Raw genomic sequence first — 24,042 nt, 5'->3', positions numbered from 1 at the left:
TCAGGTCGATTTCTGAACAAAAATTGTGTTTTAAGGCTATGGTTTACCTACTTGCTAATTATTACTGCAAATGTTTGGCGTTTTAGTGATTGTTTTGAGGTTATACGTAAAAACACACATTTATCTTGAAAATTTATCCATCAACAATTGGAAGAAAATTGAGTGATTTCGAGGTCTTGGTTGGTCACTAAACTGACAAAACTAACCCGACTAAGATAACCAATTGCAATTGGAATTCATTCGACACTACCGGAGCTAAATAAACGAACACAAATTGTACATAAGTTTCAAGTTGTACTTACCTCAAACTAATCCTAAACCTTAAATAACTTGATAATAATATACTCGTCATATTTCAAATTTAATGTGTACCGGTGTAAACTAAACACAAATACTATCTTACAACCAGTTGTATATTAGCATTGTACAACCGCCTCAAAGTTGTTGAGTTCTTTACACAAAGTTGTCGAGCTATTTTATAAGTTATTGAGCTAATTTAAAAAGTTATTGAGTTCAATTTTGTTAGTAAAGCTCGACAACTTTATAACAAAACTCGACAACATTAAAAAGGTTGTACATAAACTACATACAACCAGTTGTATAATCTGCTAATTGGTAAACTAAAGGGCTACAGAGTATTAAAATTGAGATTTAACAACTCTTTTTTATAGAGATAAATTTTTCTTTCAAACTAGCATATCAATGCTTGAGAGATGATTTTATATTTTTTTTTTTTTTTTTTAACGAAACGCACACTTAGTCGCATTATAAAAGAGGGGACGGGAGATTCGAACCTGAGATCTATTGTCCACAATATTCCCGTTTTAACCACTAAACTAAGACATCTTCAATAACTGATTTTATAATATATTAATTGTAAAACCGTTTTAAAAAAAAAAGTTATAACCGAGTTTACGATACCGAGTGATGATAATAACTAGTCTTGCTTATGACGGATTAATCACGTCACAAGCTGAAGACCTCTTACAAAATGGAGAGGGGACATGGTGGGGCACCCCCATGTGCTTCCCACTCACCTTTCATGGTATTTTGTGAGAGAAAACGGTATTCGTCACAAGTTTGTGACGGATATCATCGTCTTTAATGAGATTTTGTTGTGATGATAAAGCTTCACCCGACTTTTTCACTAGCAAGGAAACGATAGCATTCTCATTTCATTTTATATTATACTCACTTTTTTTTTTTCTTATTACGTAAAGTGTTGTTAAGAAGGCACGTGCATAACATCATGCAAGTCTTTGGAGTCATTTTCGTTGTTATTTGTCTTTTGAAAGAAGAAGGTACAACTATTTGTACGGCACTTCGCCGAATACCTACCACTACTAACCACCTACTTCTACGACATCAACTCTCTTTTTACACGTATCTATTCCACAACAGTGTATTACTATGGTCCATTTTTTGAGCTTTGTGCTAATTAATAACCTTTGGGGCATTAATTGTTCAGCTCGTCTTTCTTAAAACGGTCATATTTAACTTAACTTTTAACTGTAAACAGATTAAGTACTACTTCCTCCTAGTCGCTTATTTATTCTCTTTTTGCTTTTCTATGTTACTCGGAAAAGTTTCTGTGGTCCAAATTTATTTGCACGTGGGGTAGACTCCGGTAGAATGTTTTGTGTAGTACAAAATCATTTCTTTATTTTTTGTACAAAATGGAGAGGGGAAAAATGAGCGACTAGGAGGAAATACTTCCTTCTGTCTCGGTCAATTGTTATCTATTTTCGTTTTGAGTGTATCACTCAGCTGTTATCTATTTCTATTTTTAGTAAAATATCCACAAGTGGGCAAGTGGACATGTATTATGTGCAAGTGGATATGTGATAGAAGTCATAGAACCCTTATTTATCATTATTTCTCTCTTCTTTTTTTTCATTTACTTGATCTTTATGACAAAATCAATAGATAACAAACAATGAAGACGATGGGTCTCGATATCATTGTGAGATAAGATTGCAATATATCAAATTATGTATCACGCCAAATCTTTCACCTTAAATACAATATACAAATTATATTTTTACGAGATTTAGTTGCTGCTACATTTTTTTACTCATAGTATTACTAACATTTCGCGTAATTGCTAAACTTTCTAATACCTTTATCTAGAAAAAAATCGTACAAATTATACGAGATCTACACTAATTAATTATTAATTAAGAAGTTTATTCTAGTGACTATCGATTGATTTGGATTATAAACAGATAAATTAGCTATTATGAAATATATAACAAGCACAAAACTTGCATATCAAATGCGAATTAAATAACTAATCCATGTAATATATTTATTTAATCGTATTTATTTTATCAAGTCAATATCACATCTTTTTGATAAATCATTTTACGGAGTAGTTCTGCGAGGAAGTTAGCATGGTCATAAGCTGGTAGCATACGATTCTATCTTAATTTAAAATGTCAATCAATCAAGTATAAATGTAAATGTAAATTTTATTAACTTGCATAATTATAATTATAAATTATAATAATTATAAATTATAATTATAGCATACTCGAATGACAATTACATAAATTGAAAGTTTGCATTAAATTTTGGCATCTTATTTTCATATCCTTGATTTGCCGTATATATTTATGCATCATTAGAAAAGTTTTAGCACTAATGTCTTCATTAATATATCTTAAAATCACATCAATATTGATTCCAAATTTAGGCGTGATTCTAGCAACTAAAAAGATACCGAAGCATTCAATTCCTATTTGAAATCACGATTAAGTTGCTGAGATTTGCTAAAGTAAGCTCTTATATTTAGCAAATATAGGAAATACCTACTCCGTATATTTGAAATGATCTTCTGATATTTTCAGACTTTTATTACTAATTCCCATATTCTTCTTAATATCAATACTCTTTATTTAAACCTTTCTTCCACTTCGCAAATTTAATGTATGCGAGTTTGTGCACCGTCATTCTTATAGTTACCTCCAAATGTCACCTTCAACCATCATTATCTCCTTGCCTTTGTTGGACAAAAAGTCCTGCCCAATTGTTCAGGGTATTATTTTTCGACACAAGGTATGATAATCGGAAGAACGTCGACAATGCTCCTTTTTAATCTTTCATTTACTTTTTTTTTTTAAAATATTATAGTTGAGCAGGGCTCTAATTTTATATATAGTTAACTAACAACTAATGTGAATGTCGAATCCTAATAATAACGGTGATTATGTGATTACGGAAGTCGGTCCTTAAGGCAAGGAGGAATTCGGCACACTCAAATCAAATAAGATAAAAAGAATGGTAAGATATTGATCTTGGTGTTGGAGTGGTAATATATATATGAGCGCCCTTATACATTTTAATCTCTAATTGTTTCATCTTATTTCTTCGTCATGGTAGTTTTATATGATATGCGTACAGTAAAAATTGATTGTGGATAAATGATGATTTTTATTGTTTAATAGCGGTACGTGTTACTACTATCACTATTTGATTTGCATTGATTGTCATGTATTTTTTTGTCTAATCATTTGTTTAATTTTTTATTGAGGGTATCTTTATCAAAGTCGACCAAATGACGACTCGGACGACCGAGGGGGTATGCAAAAGAGTGAAATAGAGTTTAGAGACAATTTGTATACTCCTACTTTGGTTTTGTCTAAAGAAAAATTTCAATGTACTTCGAATTATAGCTCTAATACATATTTTTGTCCTTTTCAGCTATCAACGAGTCACTTTTGTTTTCTAAGTAGTATAAAGCGAACAATGTCACATGTCAAAAATAATTATACTACATAAATGTAAAATATGTTGAGGTCAGAAAATCTTGGTAATAAATGGCAAAAATCTCGAGTGCAGTTAAAACAAGAACAAAAAACCCACGCGATATCATTGAGGTTTGATATTTGGCACGAAATACCCAATATAATTATGAAAACTTTAAGAGACCATAACTCCTGGTTCAAAGTTCAAAAATAACGATTTTTTTCTTTCAAATCGCCAATTACAAAATAAGCGCCTTGCCAAAATAAACGTACTACGTATCATAAAAATGTTAAAATGTAATCCTACAACTGAAAATCGTCTTGGATAACTCCTCACCAAATAACAAAAATGTATATATTCTCTTAAGTTAGAAGAAATACTCCGTATCGTATATCGCATATATTATATTATAGCTGAAATCGGTAATTTATAGAGTGTCAAGTATCATAAGCAAGAGAAATTGACTATTTATAAATTTATTTAATATTAATCATAATCATATTATTAATTGTAATATTTAACAACCAATCTTTATTTTCTTATAAGCCAATGTCTCATTGTCAAAATCGCATCTAAACTACTATAACGAGTAAGGTTGCTACTACTTAAATTTTTTTGATTTTTTCTCTAAATTAAAGTGCGTCATTTAACGAAAGAAGTTCAAGAAAATATTTTATTACCTTGAAACAATCTTACTTTATTCTGATGTTGGTTTTTAGTAAAAAAAAAAGGAAATAAATATAAATTTGCTAAAATTAATCAAATAATTCCATAATATACATCATAGCATGAGAAATAGATAATTCTTCATACAAATTTATCATAAAATCAATTTAAATACTTGATATTATTTTCAATTTATATAAATTGGAATAACTTTTAAAAAATGTCTAATAACTAATGCATAACATTATGACATTGAAAGGTAATCGTAAATAAGGTGTTAACAAAAAAATATTTTATTTAAATTTTATTGTTCAATCTCTCATTTTAAATTATCTCAAATTATTTGTGTTGCATGAGAAAGTGTTTTACAATGTTGAGAGGCAAGTGTTAACATGACTCAGTAAACAAAAAAAAGAAACTTTAAAAAATTAGTATTTGGCGACTTTAAAGACAAATGAATGGGTGGTGTTGATGGTGGGAAGTCGTGATAGTGGAAGGGTAGAGAACTCGCTATGGGTGGGTAATGATGGGGTAGAGGAGTCGAATAAGTTTACGAGAAAGGTTAAGAGTCACACATGGGATGAGGCCGGGATGGTAGTTATATTTGAGGCTACGATGGGGGACGTAGGGAATGGTGGTGGAGGGTTGCAAGGGGGTGGTTAGTTGTGGGGGGCTGATGAGATAGGGGTTGAGAGAGACGTCGTTGGTCATCACTGCGGTGGAGAATATACTGGTAGGTCTCGAGGTAGTCGGTAATGATAGTGAATGTTGCTTTCAGATGTCCATGCAAAGAGAGGTAATATGATAAAAAAAAATATATAACAATGTATATTGGGTAAATATATTGGTAATGAAATCTATGATTATTTTATATCTACTTTTCAGATTTCATCTCTCATAAGTATAAAAAGTCGAGAAAAAAAAGTGAAATTTATCAAATGTGTATGGGTAGACAAAGTAACATTTTCTAATATTTATTAATTTACTAAATCCAAAAAATACGTAAGTTTTTTACTTTTAATAATAATTTTTGTTGCCACCCGTGCAGTGCACGTGTTCCGGGTGTAATTCCGGAGCAGGATTGTGACCACTTGAGCTTGTAGAATGATGTCGTTGCTCGTCTCTTCCTTTCACTCTTTCCTGTAAAGATGAACAAACTGAGGGCTCGGCTTGGGGCCGAGCGTACTCACTCCGACGCTCAAGTCAGTAAACTTAGAGAGATAAGTTGTATGTTTAACTTGGCAAAGTATATTGTAGAGAGATAAGGGAATTTTATACCAGATTTTCCAGTTGATTTCTCAATGAGAGATGTGGAGTATTTATAGACTTTCACCTTTTGTCACGTAGTGGCCAAGTGGCGTAGCTGGTGGAAAGACTGTCTTACCCTCGGCCGAGGGACCCATGACAGGCCGGCAGGCCTGGTTGATTCCATGCCGAAGGGACCGGATGTGAGTATACGGATATGCCTCTCGGCCGCTAGTTCTTGAGCCGAGACCCAGTGACAGGCCGACAGGCTTTGTCGGTTAGGCCGTTTTTCTTTTGACTTGTTGTCTTTTAGCTTTGACGTTGGTCAATATGTTGACTTGGTCAGCGGGTGCAGAATATGCCCCATCAGCACGGGTTCAAAAACTAGTTAAATTAATTTTTCAAAGAAATCATAGCTATATTAAACTATTTTTGCTTAGTAAATATATCTACATCTTGGTCTATAATCCAATTGATTTTTTGCCATGCATCCAAATTTTCCCGCCTAAATGATACGTGACAGTAAAATATTTGCCTCCTAATAATTGATCTTCGTAACTATATTTACTACCTAATTAATTATATTAAGGGTTTTGATATATACAACCCAATGGGTTGTATTTGAGGAACTAAATATGGAAAGAAAATTTTAAAATATGCATTAATCATTGGGTTGTGCATAATTTAATCTTGAATTCCTAACTTAATACTAAATATGGAAGATATTAAATGCTTAAATACAGCTCAATGGATTGTATATATCAAAACCCTTATATTAATAGATATGAGGGTAATAATGGTCAATCTTTCCACAAATCATTGTTTGACTTCTATATAAACAAAGCAAATTTTTTACCCCTTTTCAAAATGGAGTAAATATCATTATTCTCAAATTCTCCAACATTTTTATCTAAAAAACCGCGCTTTCGCTCGAGATCGACACTAGTATTACCTTTAACGTGTTATTTTGTATGGACCGTTTTCTTATTGTAACATAAACTTTTAAAAGTTTCTTTAGATGATAAATATATCAATCAATACTATATATTAAATCCAGAAACCAAGGGACTTCAATGTAATTAAATAAATCTATACAAATTAATTTTACTATATAGTTTTTAATCATACCACTGTGTGATGGACCCGATCAAGGGACTTCAATGTAAATATTATATATTTTTGGTTGAAGTATAAATTTAGAGAACATTATAATATGGTGATTTTCCTTAAAATAACATGCCCTACTTATGGTATTAATTAGTATAAAGATGTTAATTATTTAACATACACAAATATAATATTAATATATATGTTTTGGAAAATATTAAAAGGTAAATAAATTAATCTAGGTTTTCAAAAAATATAATATTCCATAATCATTAGATTTGTAATTTTATTAGTAAGTAATAATGATTATTCTTAAATAATATTTAAATATTTCAGATTTATTTAAATATATAACTCCAATACAATTAGATAATCAACTATTATGATATGATAGTAACCACCCATGTGAGTAGTAAAAGCAACAATAATAGCAACCGGAGCAGTGAAAGTCGTACTAGCAGTAATGAGAGTAGTGAAATTAACAATAATAAATGCGGGAGCAGTGAAAGAAAAAATTATGACGGCGGGAGAAGTGGAAGTAATAGTACTATAGTACTCACATAACATGTAATGAAAGTAACAGTACGAACAACGGGGAAAGTATGAAAAATTAACTAACAATTCGATTTTAAGAAAATATTAATTTATTTAAATATATGAGTTTGACAAAACTAACTGGTTAACCGTAAAAATAACAGGGGTAGTTAAATAAACAACCAACGGTAACCGAGGAAGTAGTGAACATAATAGTATTAACAGGCGATGTAGTAAAAGTAATAATATTAACCACGGGAGTCGTGAACGTCACATAATTTGTTGATTAATTTTACATTTCATCATATAAATTGTAAATGTATGTGTTAACCAAATTTAGCGAAAGATATTTCATAGAAAATAAAATTTAAATGGTAAATAAAGGTAGCCCGAGCGTAGCCGGGCACCAAACCTAGTAATTACTTAATATCATATCATAGTTGTTCATGATATAAATTAAAAAATCGTAGTTATTACTCTAAATTTTTTTCCATTGCGGATATGTTATTTAGAGCGTTCGGTAAATGACATATTGAAATATCATACTGAGATCCAATATGCTATTTTGTAATATGCTGCTCCTACCAATATATTGGGGTAACATATTAGAAGGAAACAAAATTGTCTTCTTTACCCCTTTAAAAAAGTACTAACCCTACATTCATATATTTAACAAATAATTTTTCATATCCTTATTTGTCAGTTTATAGAGGAGCTAAACAATCTACTAATCTAAAACTGTCAATCATCAAATACCTCTAAAATAATTCTGCTAACTAAATCCGCTAGTCAAACCTGTTAAATCATTATGCTAATCAAATTTGCTTTCTAAATATGTTTCTGCCAATATTAATCCGTTGTTTTCCAAACATGGTCTAAGTCTTAATAAACTTATTTACCTCAATAAACTTATATCATAGAGAGTAAGGCCTATTATTTTCGGCTGAAACGAACTGAACTAAATTAAATGGACTTGAATTGGACTGATCTGAATCGAATGTAGCTAAGGTGAACTGAATGCAGTTAAAATAAGAGTTAATTTTGTAAGAGATGAACTAAACAGAACTGACTAAAACTGAACAGAGCTGAACTAAATATAAATGAACTAAACTCAGTTGAAATTAAAGTTTAAACAAACTTTTCAAACCATGATATGAAGAGAAAGAAAAATCAAATTATAATAAATGTTGTCACACACCCATTAATTATATCTACGTAATTAAGAAGATTTAAGACACAAAACTTTAATTCAAATGCACGACAAGTCGACAACTCCATGACCAACCGTAATTTCAGCCAAAACCAAAAACGTAAACAAAACCGTAGACCGTAGTACTTTGTACTTTGTCCTATAATTCTGATGAAATTCCTAGTATGTCCTTGTCGTACTGCACAATTGCACACTTATACAGTTATACACTTTATACCTATACGCTCCTCCTCCTCCTAGTCCTTAACATACTGACCGGTCCATAAAGTGTCATTCCGTTTAAATTTAGGGTGCACATAAATACACTCGTAAAATATTGGGACACTCAAATTATAAATAATGGACGAAAATACCCATATTTTTTCTATTAAAACTAGTGTCCTAACAGGCTATCTTGATAATGTATTTAGAGCCACCCTAAATTTAACACTGGCGTCTTATTATGGATATGGTGTTGAGCCTGGATTTGTCGTTGAAGTCGTTTACTGGGGAAATAAGACGCAAAATAAAAAAATTGCAATTTTTTTAAAAAATATTAATAAAACTTTATGTTGTTAGTGAGGCGATGAACCTTGTTATATCCCTAGATTCATTAGAGGTAGATATTGTTATACTATTTTATATCAATTTTTAAATTAGTTTTTTAATCCATTTTTGAGCAGTGTTGGAGCTAGGAATTGAATTCAGCATGGGCGAACAAGTAATAGGTTAAAAAAATTAAAAATTTTGACTAAAAGCTTCCAATTTTTCATCTACATGCGGGGCGAGTGCCCCTGCTAGCCTCCTAAATCCACCACTGTTTCCAAGAAGGTTTTTGTGACTCAGACCAGTCAATTCTCTGCCTTAAATCAAATCAAATCGCCTCAAAATCAAATCTTACTCAAATTATACCATTTCAAATCTAATCATATAATACAAAGTATTTTATATATTTTTTTAAATTAGATTTCAAATTAGTATTTTAAATCCATTTCAAATCAAACTATACACTTATTTTTTTCTTTTTTAAGGTAAAGAGACCAAATTAATACTCTAGATAAGATAACATATCTCATCCTTTCGAATAAGCGAAGTAAATTAAAGCGATCGACTTTCAAACCATCTTTCAGAGTTGGACATACAATACTTTAAAACCATCGACTTTTAAACGATACCGTAATCAACTAGTTTAGTCTTCATAACTAATTCAAATTCGAATTATATTCGAATCGTCTAGGTTCAAACCTTATCAAATCGAGTCATCCGAAATAAAATCAAATTATCTTGAACACAAACACTCCTCACCTCACCTCACCTCACTCCCCCCTATATAAACCCCAAGCCAAAAACCGTTAACCCTACAAATATTCCTACCCTCTCATCCCTTCCGCTAGTCTCTTCACATCACTTTTTCTCTCAAATTTTCCTATTTTTTTTTTTTAATTCAATTAATGTGGGGAAGCATTCACATACGCCGTATCGTAAGAGTAAGCCAGATGATCAACCGGTGGCGCCGAAAGTCGTCGTCCTCATCGTCGTCATCGTTATCGTTTTCGTCGTCGAATCGGAAACTCAAGATTGGATGTGTACCGTCGGATGTACCACCGGGACACGTGGCGGTCATCGTCGGCGAGAGTGCACGGAGATTTGTCGTTCGCGCGAAGTACCTGAATCATCCGCTGTTCCGGAATCTTCTCAAGAAAGCCGAGGATGAATTCGGTTTCGATAACAATAACGGTCCGATTTGTATCCCCTGCGATGAGGCTTACTTTGAAGAGATCCTCCGAGTTGTGACTCGGTCCGATACGATTCCGAGTCGATGCCGTTCTTCTGAGTCGTTTCCGCTTCTCCGCTCTGAGAAGCCTCTCTGCTGACCGAGTCGGTGACTCGGTCCGATAACCTTTCCGAGTCAATGCCGTTGCGAATCGGCGGCGGATCGGTGCGAACGAGGATATTGACCGAGTTAGGTTTTTGACTGAGTCGACTCGGTGGCGGATCGTTATGACGGCGAAAAATTAGGTTAAATCTTGATGACTAGAAAAGTTGTTATTACAGCTATGAATTTTAATGGAAGCTGGAGAACAACAAACACGCCCAAAAAAAAGTTGAGGCGATTTCTATTTTCTTTTTCTTTTTTTTTTTTTTTTTTTTCTTTTTTTGTTAACTCAGTTGAAAAAACCTGAATTTTAATTGGTAGGAATTTTGACTGAGTTAATTAATTAGGGTTCTTAATTTTAGTTAATTAGTCGGAATTAGGGTGGATGATGGAAGAATTAATCCCTAATTGAATTGAATTGCAGTATTTTAGGTTTTTTTTAGTGGTTGTAAATTGGTCTCTTGATTTCTAGTGCAATTGTAATGTGATTCAATTTTAGACTATCTTGTTACTTGGATGTTTATTTTTGTTAATTGTGATTTTTCATTTCGGTTTAGTTTACTCCGTATTAGGTAATGTGGTATTGCGACGGGTAAGGCGCGTGCGCACTTGCGCGCCTCTTAAATCTAAATATAGTTTAAAGAGGCGGGTAATAATGAATAAGTTTATTCAGATAATACGCGCTTCTTATATTTAACGGTGGTGCAAAGTAGTTATGGTAACTTTTAACATCCAACGGAAATTTGAAATGACCGGTAATATTTTCTCTATCTTTTGAATTTAACGTAATTTGAAATAATCAGATTGACAAATATATTTGATTACGCGCCTCTTAATTATAACCGTGGTGCAAAATAGTACCTTATTATACGCGCGTCTCTTAAAATAGTTTTAAACCATTTAAATCTAACTAGAATTTAAAATAACCGATAAATTTTATGCGCGTGTTTTAAATTGGACGATAATATAGAATGGCATGGGAATTGGCCATGGCATGGGACTTGCAATTTCAGAAAAAAAAAAAAAAAAAGTGTTTTGGAAATTATTGCGCATAATATATCTTGATTGATGTTATGCTCATGGACGGTTGAGAATTTGTAAGTCTTGAAGTTCATGCGCATGGAATTTCATAATTTCTTGGGAAATTAAATGGGTGGATTTAGAAATGGATATGAGATGAGATAGGATTTGGCTACAATGGAATAATTTTAGGCTGATTTGTCAATATCTCTTGAGTTGGAATTGTGGTAGCAAATTTTAGGTAATAAAAATCCGTTTTAAGTTTAAGACGGATACTTTCGTTTTAAACAAGGATTTGTGTAGTAATAGAGATTCATCCTTGTTCTTTTCAATTGAAAATAGCTGAATTGAATTTAATGGAGTTGAACTGAATTGAAGTCAAAGTTGATATTCTCTCGTGTACCCCTGAACTTTTTTGTGTTCTAACTTCTAAGGCGCATCCCTCGCTTTGACCGACAATAATTCTCTGTTACGTGTTAAGAAAGCGGTATTTTTTTTTTCTCAAATCAGTTATCTCGTCAAGGCCTTGAATTTGAAAAAAAAATTCACCGCTGTTTGAAATCGAAGCCGGTGGTTATGGTTGGTCAAAGCTTTTTTAACGAATAAACTTTGACCGACCATAATTCCCGACTACGAGTTGAGACGCCGGTGAATTCTTTTTCAAATTGAAGACCTCTTAAAGACGATCAATTTGGAAAAAAAGTTTATCGTATTCTAAACTTGTAGCTAAAAGTTATTGACTGTCAATTTTTTTTGCAAGAAAAGAGAGGTACATATTAGAAAACGAAAAAGTTTAAGGCTACACGAGAGAATATCCCAAGTTAATTTGTAAAGACATGAACTGAACTCAATTGAATGAAGCTCAACTGAACTGAAAGAGTCGAACTGAACTGAAACGAGTTAAAATTAAGTCCAAAAGTACAGAGTCCGTAGTATAGGATTGTTGGTTATAACTTATAAGGAATAAGCTTAGATAGGATAAGATTATAATTGAAGGGATTTGGTATTTTGTGCTATATTTAGAGAAGAGTGAATTTCAAGGATTATAGTAGATATTTGGTTAAAATGTCATTTTTTTATGGCACCATAAATGAGATGTCTTTTTCAAGTTTCCTAATCGTATTTGAGATTTAAAAATCGGTTGTTAGTGGTTCGATTTAATTCTAAGCGTGTAAAGAAGAATATGTTATCAAATGAATCGGTTTAATTGTACCATAAATGTGTGTTGATTTTGTGATTTATGTGAATTGTGTAAACGTGAACGCTTCATAGCCAAACACTTTATATAGAAGATTTGAAATTTATTGTTGATAGTAATAATTAGTTGAATCGTAGGTAATATAAAGGAGTCGAAAATGTTGGATCTATTCTTAATGAAGATTAATAGCAAAACAAGTGTAATACAAAGTACGATAATTTGAGAGATAGTCCGAGTACAATTATTATTGTAATTTCTCGTGTTTAAACAACTACTCATCAAAATGATGCAATTAGAACACAAAAATTTGAGAGAAACGATCTTTTAATTTAATTATTGAGAGATCGTTATTCCATACCTTTTTATGTATTTTTCGTGTCCCTTTTTATTGTTAATCGTGGTCATATTAAATTATTAACCATATTTATTTTTCTTTTAACCATAATTTGTACTTGTTTTATTAAGTATAGTTCCAATCTCAGGATAAGTTGGAGGATTCCAGCATATTATCTTGAGATACTCTATACCATAAGAAAATCACATCTTTTAAGGATTGCCTCGTGCAAAATGGAATACAAGTATATGATCCGCAATTGGTGCTCCATGCTTGTATTGGGCTGTAACAAGAAAGCCCAAGTTACACTAGGCCCAAAAAATAGAATGATATAAGTAGGAAATCTGGAATGAAAATGAGATAACGTTATTGGCTGGTATCGAGTCTGCACACAGTGACACAACTAGGGATGGCAATGGGTAGGGTCTGCCTAGACCCGGACCCGAGATTTTCCCGTTGGACCCGTACCCGACCCAGACCCGCAAGGGTCTAAAATTTGAGGACCCATACCCGGACCCTATGGGTAAGGGTAGGGTCTGGGTCTACCCGCGGGTCCGAGTTTCTGCCACTTTAGTAACCGGATTAACAGCTATGGGGTCTATAATATTAAAAAAGAAATTCATACTATTTAACATTATGAGTTTATTAATCTCTATTGTACACTACCAAATCCAATATACATACCAAAGAGATTAAGAAAGACAAAGAAGACCTAAATTAATTTTACATCCAAATACATGTGAAAGAATCAAACTCGGAACCCAAAAATCAATACCGTATTTGATAGCCGTCTCCATCTGACCGTATCAAACTCGGAACCCAAAAATCAATACCGTACTTGATAGCCGTCTCCATCTGACCGTCGCTGGCTGTCGTTAATGGTGGTTGTCGGTCGCCGCCTATTAGAGAGGTGGTTGTAGGGATGGCAGTGGGTCGGGGACCCGACCAAGACCCTGAGGGTCGGACCCTAATGGGTCGGATATGGGTCTCATTTTTTCAGATCCAATGGGTATGGGTCGGGTATGGGTCTTAAGAAAATATTTCGGGTCCGGGTCCGGGTCTAAGTTATGAGACCCACACCCGACCCTTAGACCCTTTAATGTTAAAAAAAAAAAAAATCAAAATCACAACTTTTCTGAATTCATACCGGCAGACCGTAGAAACCCAACTAAAGTCTCTTTCTCTTCCATCATCCCATAAAGTGATAAAACCCAACCAAATTCTTCTAACAATACCACCACTCCACCACTGACACAATAAAACCACCACCACAGCACTGATACGCGACTGGCAACCACCTAGGGATGGCAGTGGGTCGGGGACCCGACCAAGACCCTAAGGGTCGGGCCCTAATGGGTCGGATATGGGTCTCATTTTTTCAGATCCAATGGGTATGGGTCGGGTATGGGTCTTAAGAAAATATTTCGGGTCCGGGTCTAAGTTATGAGACCCATACCCGACCCTTAGACCCTTTAATATAAAAAAAAAAGAAAAAAAAAATCAAAATCACAACTTTTCTGAATTCATACCGGCAGACCGTAGAAACCCAACTAAAGTCTCTTTCTCTTCCATCATCCCATAAAGTGATAAAACCCAACCAAACTCTTCTGACAATACCACCACTCCACCACTCCACCACTGACACAATAAAACCACCACCACAGGTCACACAACCCACTTTATACGGAGTATAAATATAGGGTTCATTATAATTTTCATAATGAACCCTACATAAGGGCATGTGAAAGGCTGGTATCAAGATTTTGAATCATACTGTACCATAAAAGTTTCTTCAGCGTATGATGGAAGGAACAAAACCTCGAGTTAAATTAGGACATAGAAGAAGCCACTTATCTTCGGTCTTGTGGAAGGATATTTTAGTTTTCGCTAATAATTTTACTTCCGATACCATTCCTTTTGTCGTAGACAGGGAAATCACGCGGTGCAGACAATAATCTATCTAACACCTCTCGATTTCTCTATTCCGGACTCTTAGACAAATCGAAGTTATTAATAGATGTTATCTAACCAACTTATCTGATAAAGTCATCGAGTGGTAGTATATATAACTTGATTACAAGTTTACAACCCCGTCAACATTAATATTGTCCTCGACTCCTCGTAACCTCCCTATACACAAAATAAAAGGGGCAGCAGTAGAGAAGAGAATATGCCATAATTGGATGTGTGACCGGGAGTAAAAGTCGACAGATAATAATGACCTAAAAGAAGAAATCATTTCTCTGTAAAGAAGAGATTTGAACACAAGATATTCCTCCAGATGGAATTGAAACAATATGGAATTAATCATCAAAAGAACTGTAAATTTGATTACTTTTCTTGTAGTGGAATGTAAAATTGGCACAAATTCTCGTATAAGACGTCCTTACGGTGATTTTATCGCCATGCCGCTTCACAACCAGCGGTGGAGCTAGAGGGGCTAGCAGGGACGCTCGCCCCGCTGACGGATGAAATCGCAAAAGTTTTAGTTGAATTTTTTTTCAAATTTCCCTTATATTACAACCCGTTCGCCCTCACTGGGTTCAAATCCTGGCTCCACTACTGTATCACAATTCACAACTGGTTTATGCTTGTTTAGACAGAATGTTGCTTTTCATTTGTTGTTCAGGCTAAAACTGCTCATGTTTAATTAACCTGTTTTAAAAATGATTTGAAATCGGCTAACATGAATCATCATTTGAAATTGCCAGTAAGAACTTTTGAAGAAGCCGAAAAGGTAAAGGAGAAAGAATTTGTAAAAAATGATAAGGAAATATGACCTTAAAACAGAATCTTAAAGGGTACACAGCAAAGGACATATACATCAAGTGACGACTGCTTATCAGTTTCACTATCAAACATACTCTTGGCTGCTCTTCTAATTTGCTTGCATTGTTTCAACTTCCATCATCATTAAGTGGGCTCGGCCGCTCCGATACACAGCTCATTGACATGAACTTTAAGTGGTACCTGCAGACAATGCAAGACTAGTCACTCGATCTTTAACGATAAATTAATAATTAAGATGCTAAAACAATCTCGTCCACAAATGATCACGAACTAATTGGACCGTACCATTGTATTAGGTACGCTTCACTTTGGTTGCATGTCAGCTAGCTTAATTAGTCACTACTCATGACCTGAGTTGAAATCCCGTCAGCAACATCTTGTCCTAGTGGTACCTGCAGACATGAGCTAAAAGTGGTATGCAGACAATGCGAGACTAGTCACTCAATCTACAAAGACTAATTTAGATGCGAAAACAATGTCGTCTACAAATGATCGCGAACTAATTGGACCGTACCATTCCATTATGTACACTTCACTTTGGTTGCATGTGCAAATGTCAGCTATCTTAGCTGGTAAAGTTAATTATGAGATGTGGTAGTACTCATAACCTGAGTTCAAATCCCGTCAGCAACATCTTATCCTAGTGGTACCTGCAGACATGAGCAGACAATGCGAGACTAGTCACTTAATCTACAAAGATTAATTTAGATGCGAAAACAATCTCGTCCACAAATGATCACGAACTAATTGGTCCGTACCATTCTATTACGTACACTTCACTTTGGCTGCATGTGCAGATGTCAGCTAGCTTAGCTGGTAAAGTTATGAGAGGTAGTAGTACTCATGACCTGAGTTCAAATCCCGTCAGCAATATTATTTTGTTTTATGTAAGAGCCTAAGAAGATTTCACAAAATAGCAGTATCCGATACTTTGACAATGTGTTGTGTCATGCACTTAAACTCGAGTTGGAGAGTGACATAAATTACGAATTCACGAATCACGAGACAAGTAGAGGCACATATATGAAAATAAGATTTCATTTTCGTTGTCCGGCTACAAAGATGAAAGGCGTAGTACACATGATGAGTTAAATGTTATGGGGATGCAACTTTTATTGTGCTATCATTGTCCAAAATCTAATCGTTTTGTGATGAGGATGGACCATTTTAGATTTCAACTTTCAAGCACTTCAAGAATGATTACAGATCTTGTATAGTAGTAGTATCATGTATGCAGAAATCGATATAATTTTAACTATTTTTTTTTTTTAATTTGGAGTAGCGAGTGTAACCGCTTGCTATACGTGGGCATGTGCAGTGGCGGAGCCAAAATTTTAAGTCAACGGGGATGAAAGGGTAATATTATAAGGTGCCCTCTAAAAAATTCGAAAATTTGACTACAAATTTCGAAATTTTTAAACGTCAGCGGGGGCGGCCGCCCCTGCTAGCCCTCCTCGCTCCACCACTGGGCATGTAGCTTGTCCCCTACTCGGATTATTGTGTAAGATTGTCTGCCTTACTGACCGTCTATGTTACACCATTATCCTAAAAATCCTGACCAATATGGCAATATAATCTATAGATAAACATTTCCAGGAAAATATTACTTTCAGTCTTCCTCCGTCACAGTTATTTATTTATCTATTTCATTTTCGGATACTATAATCCCACTAGCATGTTACTGTATATTCAATTGACGCAGTTTCCTTCGGTCCTTGTGGTACAATTTTTTTTATAGGAAATCCGTACGTTGTCCTATGAATGATAATGATAATGACCCAGTTGGCCACACAATTGAAAGTTTGCTGGGTGAATATTGGGTAAGACAGTTTTACATTTTCACGTACATACGGTGATAATTAATATATTTACGCATTTTTTTATTGAATTATTTTGATATATAGACAAATAAATAGACTTATCTAACATGCAAGATTGTCTCGTAAGAATATGTATTATTGTCGTTAATAGATCATACAACCAGTTGTATGCTCTAGAACTCGAGCTATATAATAAAGTTTTCGAGTTTTGTTTTAAAGATGTCGAGTTATACCCTAAAATTTCTAAGCTACTCACTTAAACATAAAAAAAAATTAACTTTAAGAAAGCTCAAAAAAATTATACATAAGCTCGATAAGATATAACTTGGTTGTATGATGCTATTATAACACTTGACGTATAATGTTATTTGTGTATTATTGATACAAAGAGATGTAAGATCAGTTAAATGATTACTTTAATAAGTTTAACGTAACGATAACAACTGCACTGTTGCTATCAAACAAGTAAAAAAAATACTCTCAAATAATTACAATAATGTTTCTATTCAACTCTTCTAGATCAACTTTTGTACTTTTATTATTTGCCGACCAAGTCTTTCATAAATTTTACTCATTGAACAAAAAACAGTTCGTTTTACTTAAAACCGACTTAACTTAAGATCTTTTACAGCTTATTTTATTTTCGTCTCTATTATGATCGGATATAAGAGTGTTTAAGTTAAACAGTTTTAAACAATAAATGATGAACGAAAATATCTATGCAAATGAAAAAAATAACGTTAAATATTTCAAATTGATCTGAGGTTAGAGATTCGATCTCTACTCATGCAAATGGAGTAAATTTCTGGGCCTCTCATTTACTTTTTAGGGAGCATTTGCCGTAAGAGAATTACTCACTGTTATTGACGGTAGACAGGTTAAACAAACAAACAAAGAGAAGAATTGAGAAATTGAGAAATTGAGAAAGAACACATATCATTACTCTCAAAGGGCGAAGATCTCACCTCTATAAGGAAAAGCTTACAACTTTGTACAAATTAACTCAATCCCATACCATAATATGTGGGTCTTGAATTAGATTAATTAATCTTAATAACCCACAATAAAAATAAAAAAAATCCCAAAAATAAAATATTAAAATGGGTTTTAAAGAATTAAGATAGATGGTTAAAAAAAGAGAAGCATAAAAAGTAGTAGTAGTACATTTGCTTCATCTTAAGCCCATCTTTCTTCAAGAAAACTCAATCCCATCTTGGTTGATGATAAAAACTCTGATTCTTGTGTAAGACCGTCTTACACAAAAAAATTGTAAAACGGGTATTTTAGCTCTTTTTTCCACTTAAATGAGTCGTGACTCGCGATCTCATTTTGAGTGGATCCAGACCGTTTTACAGAAGACTAACTGAAAACTCGGAAATTTAAGTCACCTAAGCATAGAAGTAAGTGAAAGAAAAAGACTTTCTTCACAAGGAATAGTAAGACCCATATCATGATCAAAACCAAACTCTTCTTCAGCCCATTGAAGTAAGCATTGGAATTCAGGGTGAGATAAGAAAGAGATAGGAACAATGTATCGACTCCGGTTTACGCCGACGTAGACCGGGAAATGACCCTTTGGTACATCAATGGGTAGACCATCTTCATTGTAACCTTGTTTTTTACCTAAGCTTGAACATCTCTTTAGCATTTGCTTTAGTAATGTTGTTTGAGATTGTTTGTTGTTGTTTTGTTTTCTATTTTGTGCCATTTTGGTGTAATGAAGGAAGGGTTGTTTTTTTGATGGAGTATGATGTGAAATGATAGGAGTGTGGTGGGAAGAATGAAAAGGTTTTGAAGGGTATTTATGGAGGGAGAAAAGATAGAGAGAGAAGTAAAGGAGAGATCGGAAATTAAACCTGATAAAACTGACCTGATCAGTACGTAATAACTAATAAGTTGATATAACTCGGAAGTAGATTCGATTTATTAATTCGTTGGTCCCAAAGTGTTTCTTACTTCAAAATAATTAACTAATAACACGCCATAAATAAACTTGTACCTAAAATGAATAAGACAAAGGCAGAATGTATAGATAAAAGCAAAAGATGTCTTATACGAAGTATGTCGTTGTAGAATGATACCTCTGTTTTAAGGAAAACCAGTTGATCTTTGATATAACTTGAAAGTAGATTCGATCTATTACTTAGTTGGTCCCAAAGTGTTTCTTACTTCAAAATAACTAACTAATAACACACCATAAATAAACTCATAACTAAAATGAATAAGACAAAGGCATAATGTATAGATAAAAGCAAAAGATGTCTTATACGAAGTATGTCGTTGTAGAATGATACCTCTGTTTTAAGGAAAACCGGTTAATCTTTGATATAACTTGGAAGTAGATTTGATCCATTACTTAGTTGGTCCCAAAGTGTTTCTTACATCAAAATAACCAACTAATAACACACCATAAATGTTATGCGGAGCGTGAATAGCTTGTGTTAGGTCTCTGCTGCATCTGTGTCCACAACTCATAATAAGATGATATTGTCGTTTGGGTGGCCCTCGCGTTTACTTATTGACTCCTTCCCAAAAGACACTCAAATCTTATTATATTTTCTGGACACTTATAAAGATGATCTTCCATCTTTATTCTACCGATGAATTTCCACCCTAACAATAAATATACTCGTACCCAAATAACCTTATTTGAAATGTCCGTCTAGATTGAAGAACTGTTTAAATCTAGGTTGTGACCCTACATTATCATTCTATAAAGTTTCAAAGGTTACTACAAGTCTACAACCACGAGTTAAAAGCGATATTAACTAGGTACATTTATAGATCGATAATGAAAAATCGGGTAGTCACTGTTAGTATCGAGATCATATCTCAAACCGAGATTAAATTTCCACCCATATTAGTAGGGGGACCAGGTTGGTCATGTGGTGTGTAGGGTAGGTGTGCAATGCAAAGGACAGGACACGGGCGTTTATGGAGGGTGTATACTTGTGTTAAAAAGGACAATAGGAGAGACCATGGCATTTGGTATTAGGCCCTCTTTTGTTGCACCTTCTAATGTCATTGTGGCCCTCATTCTTATTAAAGTTATTATTATGGCAATAATTCTATCAGGTGCATTTTCCCATCTTTGAATATCAACTATTCGATTGTGTACGTCTGACCCTGTTAAATTTAACAACGGGTTTGGGCCACACCCGAACGAATGAGAAATAGTCCACATAACGCAGGCCTAAGAGGGTTCCACTCTAAAACCAATTGGCAGTAGAGGGAGTAGCCCATTGCCTTATAAAGTGGTAATCTTCTCCTCTTTTATCAATGTGGGACAACCCTCACATGTGGGACTTTGGGTTTCTTCACAGACCCCTTACAGTTTACCTTGTTTGGAACGAGAGCCTCTTTGGAGACTACGAGTTATGACGATGAGTCTATTAATCTGATTACAGTAAATACGTTACATTGTAACTTGAGATATCTAGAGTTTATATCGTAACTTGAGATATGCAGGTGTCAATTAGTTTAGTTAGTAAAGTTATCAGATGTGGTGCTCAGGACTTAGGTTTAAATCCCGTCAGCATCATTGTAACTTGAGATATTTAAAGTTGTGATCTACACTTATTTTATATAAATGATTATTTGAGCAAAGACTTGATGTTGGTACAATGGATTGAGTTCTATTATCTTGGTTTAAGGCTATGAGTTCAATAATTATAAAATTAATGTTCTAACCATCTATATTGTACTAGATAAGTATGCAATTAGCAGGACCCTCACTAATCATGGAATTGGCTGTCATTGTTTCATTCTGATGAAACTTAAATATCATAGCTTGGTTGTAACCCCAGGGGGTCAACATCATAGTGATCTATACTTAGCTAGGAATGGGATCATTATCGGCGGCTTAAAAGTTCCGATTTCAATGTGTCAGATTGGCGGACTTAATAAAACTTGTCTGGCCTGAATGACCTGAACCGATCCAGATAAAACTTTAGCTTGCTTGAATTGATGTGCATCCCAAAATGACACGATAGTAAAACAATCAAACCATTACGATCCCACAATGACCCTATCGACCTAAAACTGAATGCAAGCATACCCGAAATAAAATGACTCAACTCATATTCAGTCTGAATCACCCGTTTGTCGGGTCTAGGAGTACTCAGGGTTGAGATTAAGAGTCCTAGCAAAATAGAATAGCATCGAGTCAATACTTAGCACATCATCACGCACCAAAAGGCTACTGATACCCGCTTTAGTTAAACATGTGCAATACTCGTTTTCACTTGCTCAATTGACACCTTCGTTACTTGCATATAAAAACTAAAGTGTGAACTTAATTGAACTCGACTCCATTTTGTTCAATTCAGCTCAAGTCAACTCAGATTCATCCAGTTTAGCTCAGCACTACTCAGATTATAAGTCTTTCTTCAGTTACATTTAGTTCAGCTCGTCTTCATCCAATTCAGTTAAGTTCAGTTTCTTTCAGCCGAAAAAACCAAGACCTAAATCCGCTAAGTTGCACATTAGAACCCAATTACAATCAAGTAAAACTTCCACATCCTTCAAACTCCAATCAAGCTAACAAAGACATGGGCACATGCAAATGGAAGTACAAATCCTCAAATTTCTGATCTCACTATGATTAAAACATTTATAACACTTTAAAAAAAAAAAGCTGAATGATGCTACTATTATTAGTACTATTTCCCCAGATTAAGATTCCTCCTGTTTTTTGAATACTTTCTGTGAAATTACACTTTAGAAATGGAACTGTACTGCAAAGGTACAATTACAGGAACCAATGTTTTGGTATTTTCTGATTGTTTATACTAGGGATTCTGTTGAACTTTGTGACAGTTACAAAATAACCCACCATGTGTAATTCTGCCACTATTTTTGAGGTGTCTTTTTGATAATTATTTCTTGACCAAATAATAATATACTTAATCTACATATACTTTTTTGTTGGTTTCTTACGGTTACAGTTGGGAAAAAACATTGAAAGTACTAACTGTTCAACAACCCAACTCAATGACTCATTATTCTAGTTTATTTAATTGACTATGACCTTCTATCAGACAACATTACAAGGACGACTATGATGCTAACGAGATTTGAACCCAGGTCGTGAGTTGTCAAGAAATTATCTCAATCAAAAGTTTAGGTTGATGGTCAGAGTCTCAAGATCGGTTTTTTACTCTAACAAGCCCCCTCACAAAAATGGTGTAAATTTCCTAGACCTAGGGTGTAAATGAACTTAGCTCGCTTGGCAAATCCTTTAAATCGACTTGGTCAAATCTCGACAAGCTCCATCAAATCGATCTCAACCTCGATCGGAGATGAGCTAGACCAAATTATAGTGGAGTTCTAGCTAACGAGAATTTTTTTATTTGGACTTGGTAATTATAATTCTAAACCATTTTTATTTTTTGTATTTATGGTTATATTATACTTCATATAAGATGTTATTTTAGTATTTTATAATTAAATATATGTTTTTTAAAAGTATTTAATTTTAGTTATCTAGATTTATAAAGCAAAAGAAAACAATGATTAAATTGAATTATTTGATCGAGCCTTTTTTGTGTCGTGCTTACGTTTCAAATTTTTAGGCTATCCTAGATGTGGGTCAAGCTCGAGCTCGAGCTCAAATTTTAAAACCGATCTCAAAGCCATCCAAGCTCGAGCTAAGATAATCCCGGTTTTATCAGTAGGTGGATTATACATCTGATGTATTACCACCAATTCTATAGTTTCTGAGCATTATAATAAATTTTTTGAGTTTTGTTTAAAAAATTATGAGTTTTACTATAAAGTTTTCGAGCTTATTCACTTAAACATTAAGCTCTAAAAAATTACAATAAAACTCAAAAACATTACATATAAATTTAGTAAAATTTGAGTTTTGATGAAAAAAAAAAGTAAAATCTAAATAAGCTCAAAAAATATATACATATACTCAAAAACAAATAAAATTTGAGATAAAAAACTCAAAAAATATACATATATGCTCAAAAACAAAAAAGTTGGAGGTAGTACATCCAATGTATGTTCCTTTTTCTCCGGTTTCATCAATCCCACCAATCCACCATGTCCTTTTTATTAATGAACTTTTTATTTAACACCCCTTGGAGATTATTATTATTATTCTCTAAATCATCTCAATTCTGATTTTGAAACTTGGCCTAAACGCGTAATTTATTTAATATGATTATAATGCGATCTTCATGATCTTTTTGCAGGACAATAATAATGTTAGTTTATTCTTTCAGTTTGAAGCTTAACTTCTTCCATGACGTATTGACGTACTCACTTGGATGCTCGTATTTATATTAATTCGAAAATTCTTCTTTAAGACGAGACATATCTGTTCTGATGTTCTATTATTAGAACGTGTAAAATAAAAATCATTTGATAAGACAAAATGTCTAGAGATTAGCAACAATTTGCCTCTACTATAAAATGTATTAGAATTTGTGTTTGCTTTAAGAGTAAAACGGTTATGTCCGTCTTAAGTAAGAGTTAACTCTGTTTATTTGAACTGAAATTTAATGG

At 33.6% G+C, this 24,042-nt stretch overlaps 1 protein-coding gene across 1 annotated transcript; it reads right to left on the bottom strand.

Moving 5' to 3' along the window:
• Positions 1-18,445: 18,445 nt before the first annotated feature.
• LOC141648446 (protein SMALL AUXIN UP-REGULATED RNA 12-like) lies at positions 18,446-19,393 on the bottom strand. The gene has a single exon (XM_074457108.1). It carries the CDS (start codon positions 19,232-19,234, stop codon positions 18,911-18,913), a length of 324 nt encoding a protein of 107 aa, XP_074313209.1. The 5' UTR covers positions 19,235-19,393; the 3' UTR covers positions 18,446-18,910.
• Between the last annotated feature and the right edge of the window lie 4,649 nt (positions 19,394-24,042).

Source organism: Silene latifolia, chromosome 3, assembly GCF_048544455.1.
Source record: "Silene latifolia isolate original U9 population chromosome 3, ASM4854445v1, whole genome shotgun sequence".
Lineage (NCBI taxonomy): Eukaryota > Viridiplantae > Streptophyta > Magnoliopsida > Caryophyllales > Caryophyllaceae > Silene > Silene latifolia.
This window is presented reverse-complemented; position numbering and strand designations above follow the sequence as displayed.